General features: G+C 40.4%; 1 protein-coding gene across 2 annotated transcripts in view; it reads right to left on the reverse strand.

Moving 5' to 3' along the window:
* Positions 1 to 504: 504 nt before the first annotated feature.
* The window catches only part of LOC131059757 (D-aminoacyl-tRNA deacylase), a 220,881-nt gene continuing 206,618 nt past the window's right edge, over positions 505 to 14,767 (reverse strand). For both annotated transcript variants that reach the window (XM_057992795.2, XM_057992797.2), the window contains one exon: positions 505 to 1,120. In XM_057992795.2, coding sequence (XP_057848778.2) covers positions 1,033 to 1,120 — 88 coding nt within the window. In that variant the 3' untranslated portion in view covers positions 505 to 1,032. The remainder of the gene's footprint in view (positions 1,121 to 14,767) is intronic.

Genomic DNA, 14,767 nt, shown 5'->3' on the forward strand with positions numbered 1-14,767 from the left:
AAGGTATTTGTGTCTTGTGTTGTGTGCTTTTATTATTATTTTTGCTTATTCTCAGTCTAATTATAATTCAAGAAACTAGATTAACATCTGATTGCCTAAAATCAACATGCATGGCCCCTCATAATTCCAAACCCTTTGTAAATGCCACTAATAGGATGTTTTTAAAAGATACAAAGCCACACTTAAATTATAATTAACCTACAATAGTGATATTTTATGAGTTTGGCAAAAGGATTTCAAATTTGAGGTAAATGTTGGAATTAGAAGACAATTAAGAAAATAGATTCACTTTCCATTCATTTCAATTATTGAAAGACTTGGTACAATGAAGAAAAAGGGTTCTTTCCTTCTTGAGTGAGCAAGTAAGCAAAAAAGTACAAGTACACACCTCCTTTTGTATTAACCAAGCACACCCATTTACAAGGATAATAAGAATTGACCGATATTTTTCCAAAATTTAACATACCATTGAATTTTTTATAGTTTTTAATGAGATGTTCAATATGCCAAAATTTGCCATTCATTCTTCATCATCAAAGCCATTGTAAAAATATTGTGAATATTATTACATTACCATGGAAGGGGCTTCAAGACATCCAGCACTCGTGTCATGAAACTTTGGATTGGATTTTCAAGAATTCAGACATTTGTAGAACATAATTATTATAAAAATGTTGTGATATAGTTTCAGGCCATAGAACATCCATGAAAAATGACATACGCCTATTTTCAAGAGGTATGAATTTGCAAGTAACGGGCACAAATTACAATGAATAGAATTTCATGGGGCACTTGAATAAAGTTAGATGTCAGCTTTGGATAGAATATAATGTACGTCCATAATAAATTATATAGATTCTTAAACATTCCAAAAATTTAATGGAATGCATTGCTGTAGATAGATATTTGCTATAAGAAGACCCCGATCTAGTACACTGAATAGAAGTTGTTCCATGCTGACAAATATCCTCATTCAAGATTCAGCAAATGAATCTAAGGTTGAATAGGCATTGACCGCAAATGTGCCAAGGATTAGATAAAATCATCAGGCTTGCCAATTTGTATGCCTTCTTGTGACAAAAATTGTGAGAGAACACTCCGTTGCCAACCTTTGAAGCTCCTATGATCAACACAAATTATTGATTTTTTGTCATAACAAAATATCAATTTATCTTTCTAAACAATATGTATCGTTTTTCACTAAAATAAATGCAAAAATATGCACAAATCCTTCCTCAATATTATCTAAAACAAATCAAAATTCATTTCATCAATTAATGGATGATGCTTCAACTAGCATGCATCATTTAATTATTGTTGTTATTTGCAGGTACACACATTCAAATTCTTTCTTGAATTGTTATAATTCAATGCAATCTTAAACATTACAAAGGTTTATGATGATTGGTTAGTTATTCAGTTTGAAGGATAAGCCCATAATGATCACCTAAACCTCACATTGGACAGCAACCAATAGAGTTTTGCCCTCTAGGGTGTTGAACTCAATAAATGATGTTTTTAAATATTTGATGCAACAATCTCATGGCATCATTGTAAAGTTGCATGGAGATGGATGTGGTATCAGATAAGCTGAATTTTCAAGACCCCTCAATACAGAAGACATTTTTGAATGCTTAAATAGACCTAACCTAGATACAACACATATATGGGCTCGATGATGGCCATACATGTATGAAAAAAAAGCGAGGTTTTATTTTAACTTCCGATCACAATAGTATTTATAAGAGGAAATTATGGCTCCGCAAGATTACTTGATCCTTACAACTCACTTAGAAAACTCTTTTCTCATCTTCAAGTCATCTTCAAAGTTAATGTTACATATCACCTTTCACGTACCTCAAAAACATATTTTGTGTAGGCAACATCTTTGACTCTCCTATTGTTTTTGGCTAACTAAATGATCCATATATTAATAAAAGTTTTCAGAGTTCAAAACATAACCATGTGGCTACATATGTGATTGTTCTTATGCAAAGTAACAATCCAAGCTACAATTAAAATACATTCCATCGCAGTCTGAACGGTGTGTAAGGGGGTCTTAAAACATTGTCAAACCACACATCCAGGTACAAATCCCACTGGTGTCGTTGGGGCAAGGTACAAATCTTGGGTGAATTTTGACTGAATAGTGTTCCCTGTTTTGACAGCAAAGCTGAATGAGAGGTGAAGTTTCTGGCTGTGACATCAGACATCCAAGTTGAATCACATGCTAAGTGTGGGATGTGCTTGCAGATTGAACATTCTTTGAATGACACTCTATTCCTGGGAAAGCGGAAAGCTTGAAATGAATTGTATTAAGGTCCCTTGGAGAGTCTAAAGGATGTTCTCTATCAAGAAGACACCATAGTCCAACCATAAAGGCTTCTTGAAGCCATTGCTATTTCATAATCTTATAGTGTTACACAAGCAAAACCCTGAAGTTAGAGTCATTCATTAGATAAAAACATCAAATGCAAAATAAGGAGTTCACATCAGACATTTTTTTAGTGATGAATATTTGTCAATTGACGAATAGTTGAAATCATTGAATCAAAAATTGGCAAATTATAGAAGCTTCAAGGCGAACAGATTCGCCACATTTAAAATCCATAAAAATTACTCGTGGCCAAACACCCAGAAAATTCAATTATTAGAGTTTTAAACATGACTGTTTCACCACATTATTTGAATAATTTTGGAAGAAAATTAGATCTAACTCGCCTGAATTGTTTTAGTATTAGAAACATTTACTTCCTTATTTCATGAATATAGTTTTAGAATGTTTGAGATTGGTTTCGGGTCTCTAGAAGTTATAATGTAGATTCTAGGTAGGAAACTTCCTAAAACTAAATAAAGATGAAAGACATAAATGGAAGTTTCTAAATACTAACTAAATGACTAAGATGACCATTATATCAATATTACAATATTATTTAGAAGTAACTATGAGTGTGATTCTGGAATTTTTTTTGGGTGCTGAAGGGATATGTGCAGGTCTATGATGCAGTGTGTGGAGTGATCTTTCTGAATAGTTTCTGAGAAATAATGGACAAGACAATGATATTCTTCTGAGCAGTTTCATATTGGTCATTGAAGAAATTTTGTTTCAGGTTGTAGAAGAGTGTTCAATAATATACTTCTGAGCAGTTTCAATCAGCTAGAATTAAAAGTGTTTTGAAAGGTTGAAGTAAAAAAACCATGGCATTTAAAAAGCTCTTATTAATCTAATGTGAAAGAAAAATAAACCCTTTTGTGTTCCTTCGCGATGTCTTTCCATAACAATGGTAGGGTTCCTGCGCAAGGGTTTCTCTCTGCTGGTTTTCCCTCTGGCCGTAGGTATGCCAACTGGGCGTCAGTTGTGAAGGGGGGTAGTGTCTGTTCGAGAAGCTTTGCTGCACAGATACATCCTTGAACGGATGGTAGTGAGGCGGTTAGACGACGGAGGGGTTTTGACGATTCTGTTGATGGTGTAGCTTAGGGCAGTTTGGGGGGTCAATTCTGCTCTCGGCCTCAGGCAAATTGCAAAGGGCCAGCGGGGGTGAAATGGGGGCTTTCTTGACCGGAGTGAACAACTCTTAACGCATGGTGACGTTTCGAGGCCACTTGGCGGGGATTTTTTGGAACCCTCTTCATTGGCTTTGGTGGTAACAGCCAAGCCGGTACAGGTCTCTTTGAGAGGTGTTATTGAGAAGGAAGTTGAACACAATGAGAGGGTTTTTGCAGGTCTTGGGCTTATTGGTCGATTCAAAGGGCACTGGCCAAGTCTTGGCGATCTACATAAATGGATCTCAAAAGATTGGGAACCCAATGCGGATGATTGTGTGCAGATTTACCCACATGCCCGAGGTTTCTTTGTGGTTGTTTTTCAAAATGAAGCGGATAGGAACAAAGTTTTGGGATGCTGTCAAAGGTGTTGGGAGGGTAGTCATCCGTTGAAGCTGAAACCTTGGCATCCGACATTCAATCCCGAGACGGAGACTTTTGATAACACCCCCATTTGGATCAGGCTCCCAAATCTCCCTTTGCAGTACTAGTTTGACTCTTGTTTTGAAGCCATTGGGAACTCCTTAGGTAATTTTTTGATGACTGATGAAGGTTCTCTTAATTTGATGCATTTTACTTTTGCACGCTTACTGGTTGAAGTTGACTCCAAGGATCTCCCTTTAGAGATTGCTATCTCGACTTCGAAAGGTAGTTGGTTACAATTGGTGGATTATGAAGGGATTCCTTTTAGATGCAAAAGGTGTTTTAGGATTGGACACACAACTGATTCATGTGATAGACGTAGGGTGAAGAGACCTGCTTCATGGTGGAAAGAGGTCACCCCCAATCACTACACGGTGGAAAAGGAGGAGGCAAACCTGATCTCCTCTCAGTTTCCTCAGGCTCTGAGTGATGCGAAATCGGGAGAAAAGGATAAGGCACTAGAATCTAAGGGTGACTTAGGATCAACAATGCAAGCTAAATTTGGGGATTCAGGAGGTGTGGGGATTGATAGTGTTTTCTTAGGGAGACATGTGGACCATGTAAGTAATGTGCAAAAGCATGAGTTTAAGGATAAATCTGGTTCAAAGATGGTTACTGAAGCGCACCATATCAGTCCACAAAGCTTGGAGGAAAGGGGGAATAAGGCTGTGGGAGTCTCCAATTTGAAGTTATTGGAAAATGCAAGAGATGAAGGGTGAATTGAGGTCAAAAGGAAGCGAGACAAGAGAGCCAAGGATGATAGTATTAGGCTGATCCTTCACGCTCAGGAACTGGAGGATGTTAATCTACGTTGCACACAATGACTTGTTAATGGGTCTTTTGTGGATGTGGGGAGGTGGCTCCCTGATTGTAGCCCCACTTGGTTCGGGCTAGGTCAAAACCTGGTTTCTTAATATAATAAACAATTATTACCGAGCAAATAAAAAAAAAAAATATTACAATATTATTTTAAAACCCTCACTTAATGGTTAGCCTACTAACTACCCTACATAAGACTTTGACATAATTTGTAGGTCATTTGATCATGAATGCATAAAAGGCTGCCCTCTTCTCCTAAGAACGCTTTGTGACATAAGCCTGCTACTGAGACCCTACTTGTGTTGAAAATGTAGCTAGGTCGTATCCCTTGATTGGGCCGATCTAGCGTGGTAAATTTTAATGTGGCCTTCAGCCTTAAAATTTATTGTTTAACTGGGCCTATTTGGGCATACCTCATGTGTAATGTGTAAATTCAATAGGTCAAGACCTATTAAATGTAACTTGTAAAGTGTTATTGGTCAGGTCCTAACCAATGTAACTTGTGATATTGCTCTGACTCTATAATGGCGAATGTAACTTGTGAATTTGTAATTTGGCGCCAAAGCCGACCTAGGCATAAGGGTTAAGGGCATGTATATAAGGGAAGTGACTTGAGGTCACAAGACAAATATATCAAACATCACATCTCTACTAAATATGCGATTTATGTAATTGTGGTTTGCACAGGATAAGCTGTGAATCTGATTCTTTCAGTCAGCTAAATTGTCTTCTAGCTGGACAAACATCTTCCTAGGTCTGCCGAACCTGCTCCAACGTTGCTGAACCTACTTCAGGCTGTGCTACATCTGTTCTAGGGCAAACGAACTCCCTCACATGATCTTCAATCAACAATCTGGGCGATTGTTCAAGTCTGACCTGAACTGTGATTTAGATAAGTTCTTTGTATGCCCTAGAAGGGCAGTATTGTAATCTGCTGCTATATCTAATCTAATCAGATCTGAGATCCTTGGTTGCTGGGTTTTTCCTCTAGTGTGTTATGCATATGATTTACTTTGCATTCTGATTTTCTGTTTTATACTGCTAATCTGATCACTAAAAACTAACATGAAAAAAAACTATGCTTGGTGCACGACACGCCCTCCAACTCCACGAGGAACGCTTAAGGGGGGGGGGGTGTTGGTGTTGGAAATAAGCCACACCCGAACCGATGATGGACTGGTCCAAGAGGGGCTAGTAGCTCAGTGGTAGAGCACTCCAACAGCGTATGGAAGGTCCTAGGTTCGAGTCCTAGCTGGTCCATGTCTCAACATGTGTTACAAATTTTTTAATCAAAGTTTCGAATCACACTGTGATTCATCATGAGGATGATCAAGAATACCAAGGAGAAGAATACCACTTTTTCTTCTCCTTGGTATTCTTGATCATCCTAATGATGAATCACAGAGTGATTTGAAACGTTGATGATAAAATAATTGGTATACACAATCGAATTTAAAAACAAATCACTGAATATTCCTTGAGTTGCCAACTGAAGGAAATAATTTTGCCTATGTGGAAAGACTCAGATCATTTGGACGACATGGTTGGTGATGCTTTCCGCATGTAAGAAGTACGTACTAAACCCTGAGTACTATAATGTATCCTCAAATTGTTGTCAATATTGCATTTACTCTCTGTAGGATTTTGCCAAGATCAAGGGCACAATGAAAAGCATAAAAAGAAACAATAGAATGACAAGAACAAACTGTATTCTCATCAATATGCAAAAATGATCAACTGGATTAACCAATACAATGAATATAGGCCTGCTTATATAGGCAAGGCCATATGGATGTATGAGCACACAAATATGACATGTGGCTCAATGAGAAACAAGGGTAGGTAAGAAATACTAGGGGTAGGTAGGAGAAATAATATAATATTCCACAAGAGGTGGATGACCCACCGAATGTGGAGTGTAACAGCAAAATAAGACCACAAAAGGTGGAATTTCTCCTACAAGCTCTATCCCTATGTGCACACTTCCCTAAGTGTCTCAAATCCAAACTACGAAGAGATGCATTATCCTAAGTTAACTTAAGTAAGTGTAATAATATCCAAAATGAATATTTATTTACACCAACACCCCCCCTTAAGTGCAACTTAGGGGAATGAAGACTCAAGTCAACAATGCAAGATGGGTCCCGGCTACTAGGCCATGATAGGTACCCATGTACAATATGCAAATGCAAGCAAAACTATGCAATGCAATCTCTCACAAACGGAGAAAGGGAGAAAACCCAATGGGAAAAAACTCCCCCCCAAAAGAGAGATGAATGTACAAAAGATTCTCAAAGAAGGACAAAACCTCAAAGAGGAAAAAGTCCCCCCCATAAGAGAGGAAGGAGAAGTCAGTTGACCCCCCCTAATGACACATCCCGCACCCCCAAGAGAGCTAGCAACTGCTGGAACTTACTCTTGGTGAAAAGTTTGGTGAATATGTCAGCAACCTGCTCTGCTGTAGGACAATACTGCAAATCAATGACCTGCTCCTGGATGAGCTCTCGGATATAGTGCATATGGATCTCGATGTGTTTGGTCCGCTGGTGCTGGACCGGGTTCTTCGAGATTGCAATAGCACTCTGATTGTCGCAATGTAGAACTGTCGGCCGTGGAGTGGTGAATCCAAACTCTGTGAGAATCTGCTGGAGCCAAATGGTCTCAGTCGCTGCGTTAACAGCGCCTCGATACTCAGCCTCAGTCGAAGAGAGAGCAATAGCATGTTGCTTCTTGCTCTGCCAACAAATGGGGCCTGAACCAAGGTGAAAACTGTAACCAGAAGTAGACTTATGATCATCAAGATCGCCAACCCAATCGGAGTCTGTGTAACCAACCAAGCGAAGTCCAGTGCCTGCTGCATAGTGAATCCCATAGTGATGTGTACCCTAGATGTAATGAAGGATGTGTTTGGCGGCTTTCCAATGAAGCTCATGTGGTTCCTGCATGAAGCGGGAAACCATGCCAATTGCAAATGAAATATCAGGGCGTGTATGAGTCAAGTAGATGAGACTACCCACAAGCTGACGATACAAAGTGGCATCAACTGGTGGAGAAGAACACTGAGCCTCAAGCTTGACTCCTGAAAGAAAGGGAGTCAGGGCAAGCTTACAATCAACCATATGAAAGCGTGCAAGTAGATCAAGAGCATACTTGGGCTGCGATAGTGTAATCCCAGAAGGTGACTATGAAATCTCTATCTCGAGAAAGTAGTGCAAAAGACCCAAGTCAGTCATAGCAAATCTGTCATGCAAAGCAGATTTGACCTTGCTAATGATGGATGAAGTACTCCCTGTAATGATCAAGTCATCAACATAGAGCACAAGTATCAAGTGAGAGTCATCCTGTCGCAAAATGTAGACATTCGGATCGGAATGACACCTAGTGAAACCTGCGGAGAGAAGAAAGGAATCCATCTTGGCATACCAAGCCCTGGGGGCCTGCTTAAGGCCATAGAGAGATTTCCTTAGTCTGCAAACCAAGGAAGTATCCTGGATGAAACCCTGTGGCTGCTCCATATAAATCTTCTCATCAAGATCACCATGAAGAAAAGCACTCTTCACATCCATCTGATGTACAGCCCAACCATGAGCTGCAGCAATAGCAAGTGTCAAACGAATGGAGTTCATCTTGGCTACGGGTGCAAAGGTCTCAGTATAGTCAACACCTGCAACTTGGGAGAAACCTTTCACAAAAAGCCGAGCCTTATACTTATCCACACTACCATCCGCTGCAAACTTGGTCCAATAGATCCACTTACATCAAACCATCTTTCTCCCCTTAGGGAGATGGACTAAATCCCATGTGTTGTTCCTCATCAAGGAACTATACTCTTCCTCCATAGCTTGGTCCCACTCAGGAACCCCTGATGCTTCCCTAAATGTTTGTGGATCGGAAGCGGTGGCAATGAATGCATGTGGAAGATCTTGATGTTGTGATCGGGTTCTCCGTGTATCTGAAGGATTCCCAACAAGAGAACCCGCGGACTCAAGTGTCTGTCGAGCCCAACGAGGTCTAGGTGGAGGTGGTGAACGAGGCTCCTCAACTGCAAGTGGACCCTGCGGAGGTGTAACCCTGCAAGTCGGAGTTGAAGGAGTCTCATCATCTAAATCACTAACATCACTATCCACAATGGAAGAAGGTGGAGGAGGTAGAGAGGCTAAGCTAGGAGAGCTTTCCTCAAAGTGAACACTCCTCTCAATGAACACCTCATGTGTCTCTGGATCCATCAATCTGTAGGCCTTAACACCCTCAGGATATCCAACAAATATGCAAGGTTGACTCTGTGGTTCCAATGCCTTGCGTTTTTGCGGAGGTATGCGAGCCCATGTTGGACACCCAAAGACTCTGAAATGTCTCACAATCGGTTTCCTTCCAGCCCAAGCTTCAAAAGGAGTAATACCTTGCAAAGCTTTGTGAGGAACCCGATTCTGGATGTGTGTGGCACAACGGATAGCCTCTGCCCAAAAGGCGGGATCAAGAGAACGTGCATGTATCATACAACTAGCCATTTCTTTGAGAGTTCTATTCTTGCGTTCTGCAACCCCGTTCTGCTGTGGAGTGTATGCGACAGAATGCTGAAGATCAATCCCCTCAAATGTACAAAAATCCTCAAGTCTTTTGTTCACATATTCCCTTCCATTATCTGTGCGAAGAATCTTGACCACTTTCCCTGATTGCTTCTCGACACGAGTCTTGAAGTCCTGAAATCTATCAAATACTTCACTCTTATGAATGAGAAAGTAGACCCAAGTGAAGCGGGAGTAGTCATCAATGAAGGTGAGAACATAGCGGGCCTTACTAAATGAAGGTGCTGGAAATGGACCAGCTACATCGTTGTGAACAAGTTGAAGAACTTCCAAATCTCTCCAAGCTTTCCCTTTATCAAACTTCTCTTCGGGATGCTTGCCCATGGAACAACCTGAACATACACCCTCTGAAAAACTGATTCGAGGTAGACCTGTGACCATGTCTTTAGTGCTGAGCTGCTAAAAATAGCGGTAGTTGAGGTGACCAAACTGCTCATGCCATAGCTTACTTTCTGAATTTGAATGAGTAAGCAAGGCCCTAGAAGGTGAACTTGGCACAAAGTGGGAGAACGAATAAAGCCTTGAGTTGTCATTGACTTGTCCCACTGCTACCAAGGCATCAACATCAAGTTCCTTTACCACAACTGAATCTGGTGTAAACTCAACCTTTTTCCCATTCCCATAGTGAGTGATTTGGTAGATGGAGAGAAGATTGGTAGACAAGTTAGGAACATAGAGAACATTCTCAAATGTTCCATCATCCATGTCAACTGAACCTTTCCCTTCAACCTCTACTTGTGTATCATCACCTATGTAAATGTGAAGTACCTTAGATGGCTCCAATGAAGAAAATTGCTCCTTTGTAGAACCCATGTGATATGAGGCACCCGAGTCAAGTATCCATTGCTGTGAAGAACCTGTTGTAGCCACAAATGCTTGGCCTTTTCCCTTAGACTGTGAGGAAGAGGAAGGAGATGAATCCTTCTTTGTGTAGGCGGATGGCAAGTTGATGTTGTTTTTCTTGAGAAGATTAGTTAACTCATCAACTTGCTTTGCGTGGCATCGATGCTCATCATGACCATACTTCTTGCAATATGCACAAGTTGGTTTACCCTTCTTAGGTGGTGTCCCCTTCTTGGAAGAGGATGAAAAATCGCCTTGTGATGGAGAGGATGATTGTCCTTTTTCCTGGTGTGGCTTAGACTTAGAGTGCTTCTTCTTCTTGTTGGAATCTTTGCCTTGACTTCCTTGATTCCCTTGATTAGCCACCAAAGCCTTGGACTTTGAAGACTTGAGAAACCCCATGTTCAACAACTTAGATTGTTCCAATATTAACATTTCTGTGAAAGCATCAAATGAAGGCATAACATAAGAACTCCCCACTGTCAAACGATGAGTTTGGAAGCTAGACACAAATGCTGCATATTCTGGTGCAAGCTTATCCAACAAGTTGAATATCAACTGAGCATCCTTTTTGTCAATTCCACAATCCTTAAGCTTTGCTCTTAGCTCATTTGCTTTGGTGACATAATCTTGGATTGTATCAAAATTCTTGGGATCCAAGTTGGTGAGCTCACTGTCAATCTGATAGCCTCTGATTTCATCAACTTGACTATACAATTTCTGAGACATATCCCAAGCCTCTTTGATTGTTTTACACTTCTCAATGTGAAAAATGAGGTCATCTGATACATACTTGCGCAAAGTTCCAAGAGCCATGCAATTCTTTGTGAGCCATTCTAATTGAGCATTTGGATCAGCCTTAGGATCAGGTGGTGCTGTTATTGTTCCATCTATGTAATGTGTGAGACCCTTTTCCATTAATTTACTCCATACTTTAATTTTCCATGATGCATAATTATGTGGAGTTAAAGGTGGAAATTTATTAGGACTCATTGCAACAAAAATGGAAAGAGCACAAAGAGAGGCACAATCACACAAGACACCCCCCCAAATTCACTCAAAGAACCCCCCCCAAAAGTGATGATTTGGCACTTTATAATTAGTGTGTATACAATGGGCCACTTGCAAAAGATGGCAAAGTGGACCTCTGATTACAATTTTACAACTGCCTCAATAAGGCCAAAAGAGACTCAGACTGATAATGCAAGAGATCTAACTAAGATCCAAGCAATTTACAAGTACCTAATAGGCCAAATAAGACCAATATCTGAAAGTACAATTTCCACTCAAAATCTGTGAAATCTGATCATATATTATGAGAGTAGACGAAAAAACATGCACTTTCAAAAAAAACGGCACCTGAAAAGGAGGTCGTATGAGCTCAAACGAGGCCTTTGAAGTTGCAGAATTGAGGATTGGACAGGTACAGCTGAGAGAATCCGAAAATTCCAAAAAACCTGTGTACCAAAATCAGAAAATAACCACACCACTACGAAGATCACGAAATTTTAGCCCATTTCAAAAAAAATTGCACCAAAAAAGGAGCAAAAATGAGCAAGCTATGGCCTTTCAAAGTTGGACTGCAAAACTGAAAAGCTCAATGGAGAGGGGTTGAAAAATTTCAAAAATCTGCTGATGTGGCGTTGACGTCAGCAATTCACGAGATTAAATTTGACGCCCGTCTGGCCGTCACAAAAATGTCATCCCCCCCTGCGTGGCGTCCGTATTGTACGGATATGTTGACTGGGTGCGGTGATGTGGCGTACGGCTGGACTGCGTGGCGCGGGTGACGTGGCATACGGACTGCAAACCACGGGCCAGTGGCCGCCTGCCACGTGGCTGGCGTGGATTCCACTTGTTTTAGTGGTCGCCGGAGAGGAGGAAGCGGCCGGGGGGATGGTGACCAACGGGCCGGGAGCCAAGGGAAGTCGGCGGATGGTCTGGGCGGCCGGCGGCGGGAGACCTGGGCGCCGGTGGCGGTGGCGCGCGGTGGAAGCCAGGAGAACTGGGTGCCGGTGCCAGTGAGCGGGACCCGAGGACGAGTACGGGCGGCGGCGGCTCCGACAGTAGGTACACCTGCGCCCTGCAGCACACGCAGGGTACGGGGGGGTCTGCAGACCCCCAAACAATCCAATTTTTTTCTTTTTTTTATCGTTTTTTTTTTATTTTTCGATTTTTTTTTTCGAAAAATAATTTTTTGAAATTTTTTTTCGAAATCCGTACGATAATAGCCAAAATGGGGAAAAAAAATTTCTCACCAAAATAGGTCGACTTTATAGTCGAAATTTATGGAAACGGCCTCCTGGATTCAACGGTGATGTCCAAATCGCTATACGACGCCCTCAAAAAATGAAGATCCCCAAATCCGAAAATAGAAGCCTCCAAAGTGTCTCCAAAAAACTAATCAATGAAGCCTCAATAGCTCTGATACCATGTAGGATTTTGCCAGGATCAAGGGCACAATGAAAAGCATAAAAAGAGACAATAGAATGACAAGAACAAACTGTATTCTCATCAATATGCAAAAATGATCAACTAGATTAACCAATACAATGAATATAGGCCTGCTTATATAGGCAAGGCCATATGGATGTATGAGCACACAAATATGACATGTGGCTCAATGAGAAACAAGGGTAGGTAAGAAATACTAGGGGTAGGTAGGAGAAATAATATAATATTCCACAACAGGTGGATGACCCACCGAATGTGGAGTGTAACAGCAAAATAAGACCACAAAAGGTGGAATTTCTCCTACAAGCTCTATCCCTATGTGCACACTTCCCTAAGTGTCTCAAATCCAAACTACGAAGAGATACATTATCCTAAGTTAACTTAAGTGTAATAATTTTCAAAATGAATATTTATTTACACCAACACTCTCAATAATAGACGTAATGAAAACTTGCAATCAAAGGCTAGATTTGTATCAACTCTTTGTTCTAGAAAATGTTATTGTTTGATCATATTTGATGAAAAGATTAGTGTTACTACAATTTGTTGATGTGGGAAAAGTACACGCTAATCCTTTGTCAACACATAATAGAATGTCGAGTATCATATGCTTTCTTGAATAAGGAAATCCCTAATGTTGTTCTGAATGATCAAAGGGAACAACCTCAAGGTTCCAACTGTCATGTCTTGGTTGAAGATAACTCAACGGATGATGTGCTTTGCTGGTAAACACTCGAGGGCTTATGAATATTGCAACTAGCTATTTTGCATCTGTTGATGTTTTGATTCTTAGACTGGGGAAAAATAAAAGCAAAAGGATAGGGTTTAGGGATACTAAGGAGTAAGGACAATGACAGTAACGATTATTGTTGCAAGTAGATAGATTTCACATAAACTAACTCCTTCTTGGCCAGAGATATACTCACAACTCCACAAGAATAGTGCAAGCTCCAAAGGACTAAAAGATTTTCAGATTGTAGGCACTTGTTCAAGCACCCAATTCTAGCGCAACTTGAGACAAACACCTACAATTAAACTAAGAACAGTTTTAGATTCAGACTAACCATACACGAAGACCTACAATCAGCAAACCCCCAATGGTATGAACTTGAAATCAAATTGGATACCTTCGCACTTCACCATTAAAATCACTGAACTCTAAATAACTAGATGAAGAGAAACCATGCAAACACACTAAGACAAACAACAAAACACCATGCTTCAATGTTCCATTTATTTGTTCTAGCTACCATTACAACAATTTCTTTCCAACAATCCTATTCTACTTCTACTCCTAATTTGCTAGCTGCTAACTTGCCAACTTTACAAAAACTCTATCTAACCCCTTATAAAGAGAGAGGCATTGGCCTTTTATAGGTTTTACATTCTGGAATCAAAGGCTAGGATTTAATCCATCCAATGGCTGCAACCTGCCTTCTAGAAGCCTAACAACTTTAATCCATACCTAGTAATTCTCATTACTTCCTAGCTGCCCCTTTTCAACCACTTTTTCAGCTACCTACAACTGTTCTTAATCAATTTAGGCCAGAAGACAAGACCTTTTTGGGCTCAAGGCAAATAAGGTAGCTGAGAAATAACTAACCTATGTTCCCCTTTGCTTTTAATTATATTAATGGGGCCCACAGGTAGTCACTTTACAACAAAGCAATTTTGTTTCTACATGCTTCCTGTAGCATTCTGTGAATTTAGCTGACTTTCAACTAGTTGCCAATGGTGGTGGTTTCGCCTTCTCGATCTTTGGGACACATTCTTCGACCCTTCTACGCTATAGCACGTTCCTCACAGGCATAGCTTTGTGATCACCATTTTGATCTTGCGTTTTGGATCTTCATCCTCGAGCTTGAATATGATTGAATCTTCAATCTGCACTTTAGGCTTCCCTTTGGCTCCTTCCAGTGGCATTGATCTACACAAGGCAATTAAATTTGAATCAATTCCAATGAGCTATTCAAATAATTAGAGTTAATATCATTAACCATGCGGTTCCAAGCCTGTGACGTATAATGCTATATCACACCCGTACACACTTCCCACTTAACCCAGATCATAAGATTTCACCAGCTTATATGTATTATAGG

This window comes from Cryptomeria japonica, chromosome 3 (assembly GCF_030272615.1).
Source record: "Cryptomeria japonica chromosome 3, Sugi_1.0, whole genome shotgun sequence".
Taxonomy (NCBI): domain Eukaryota; kingdom Viridiplantae; phylum Streptophyta; class Pinopsida; order Cupressales; family Cupressaceae; genus Cryptomeria; species Cryptomeria japonica.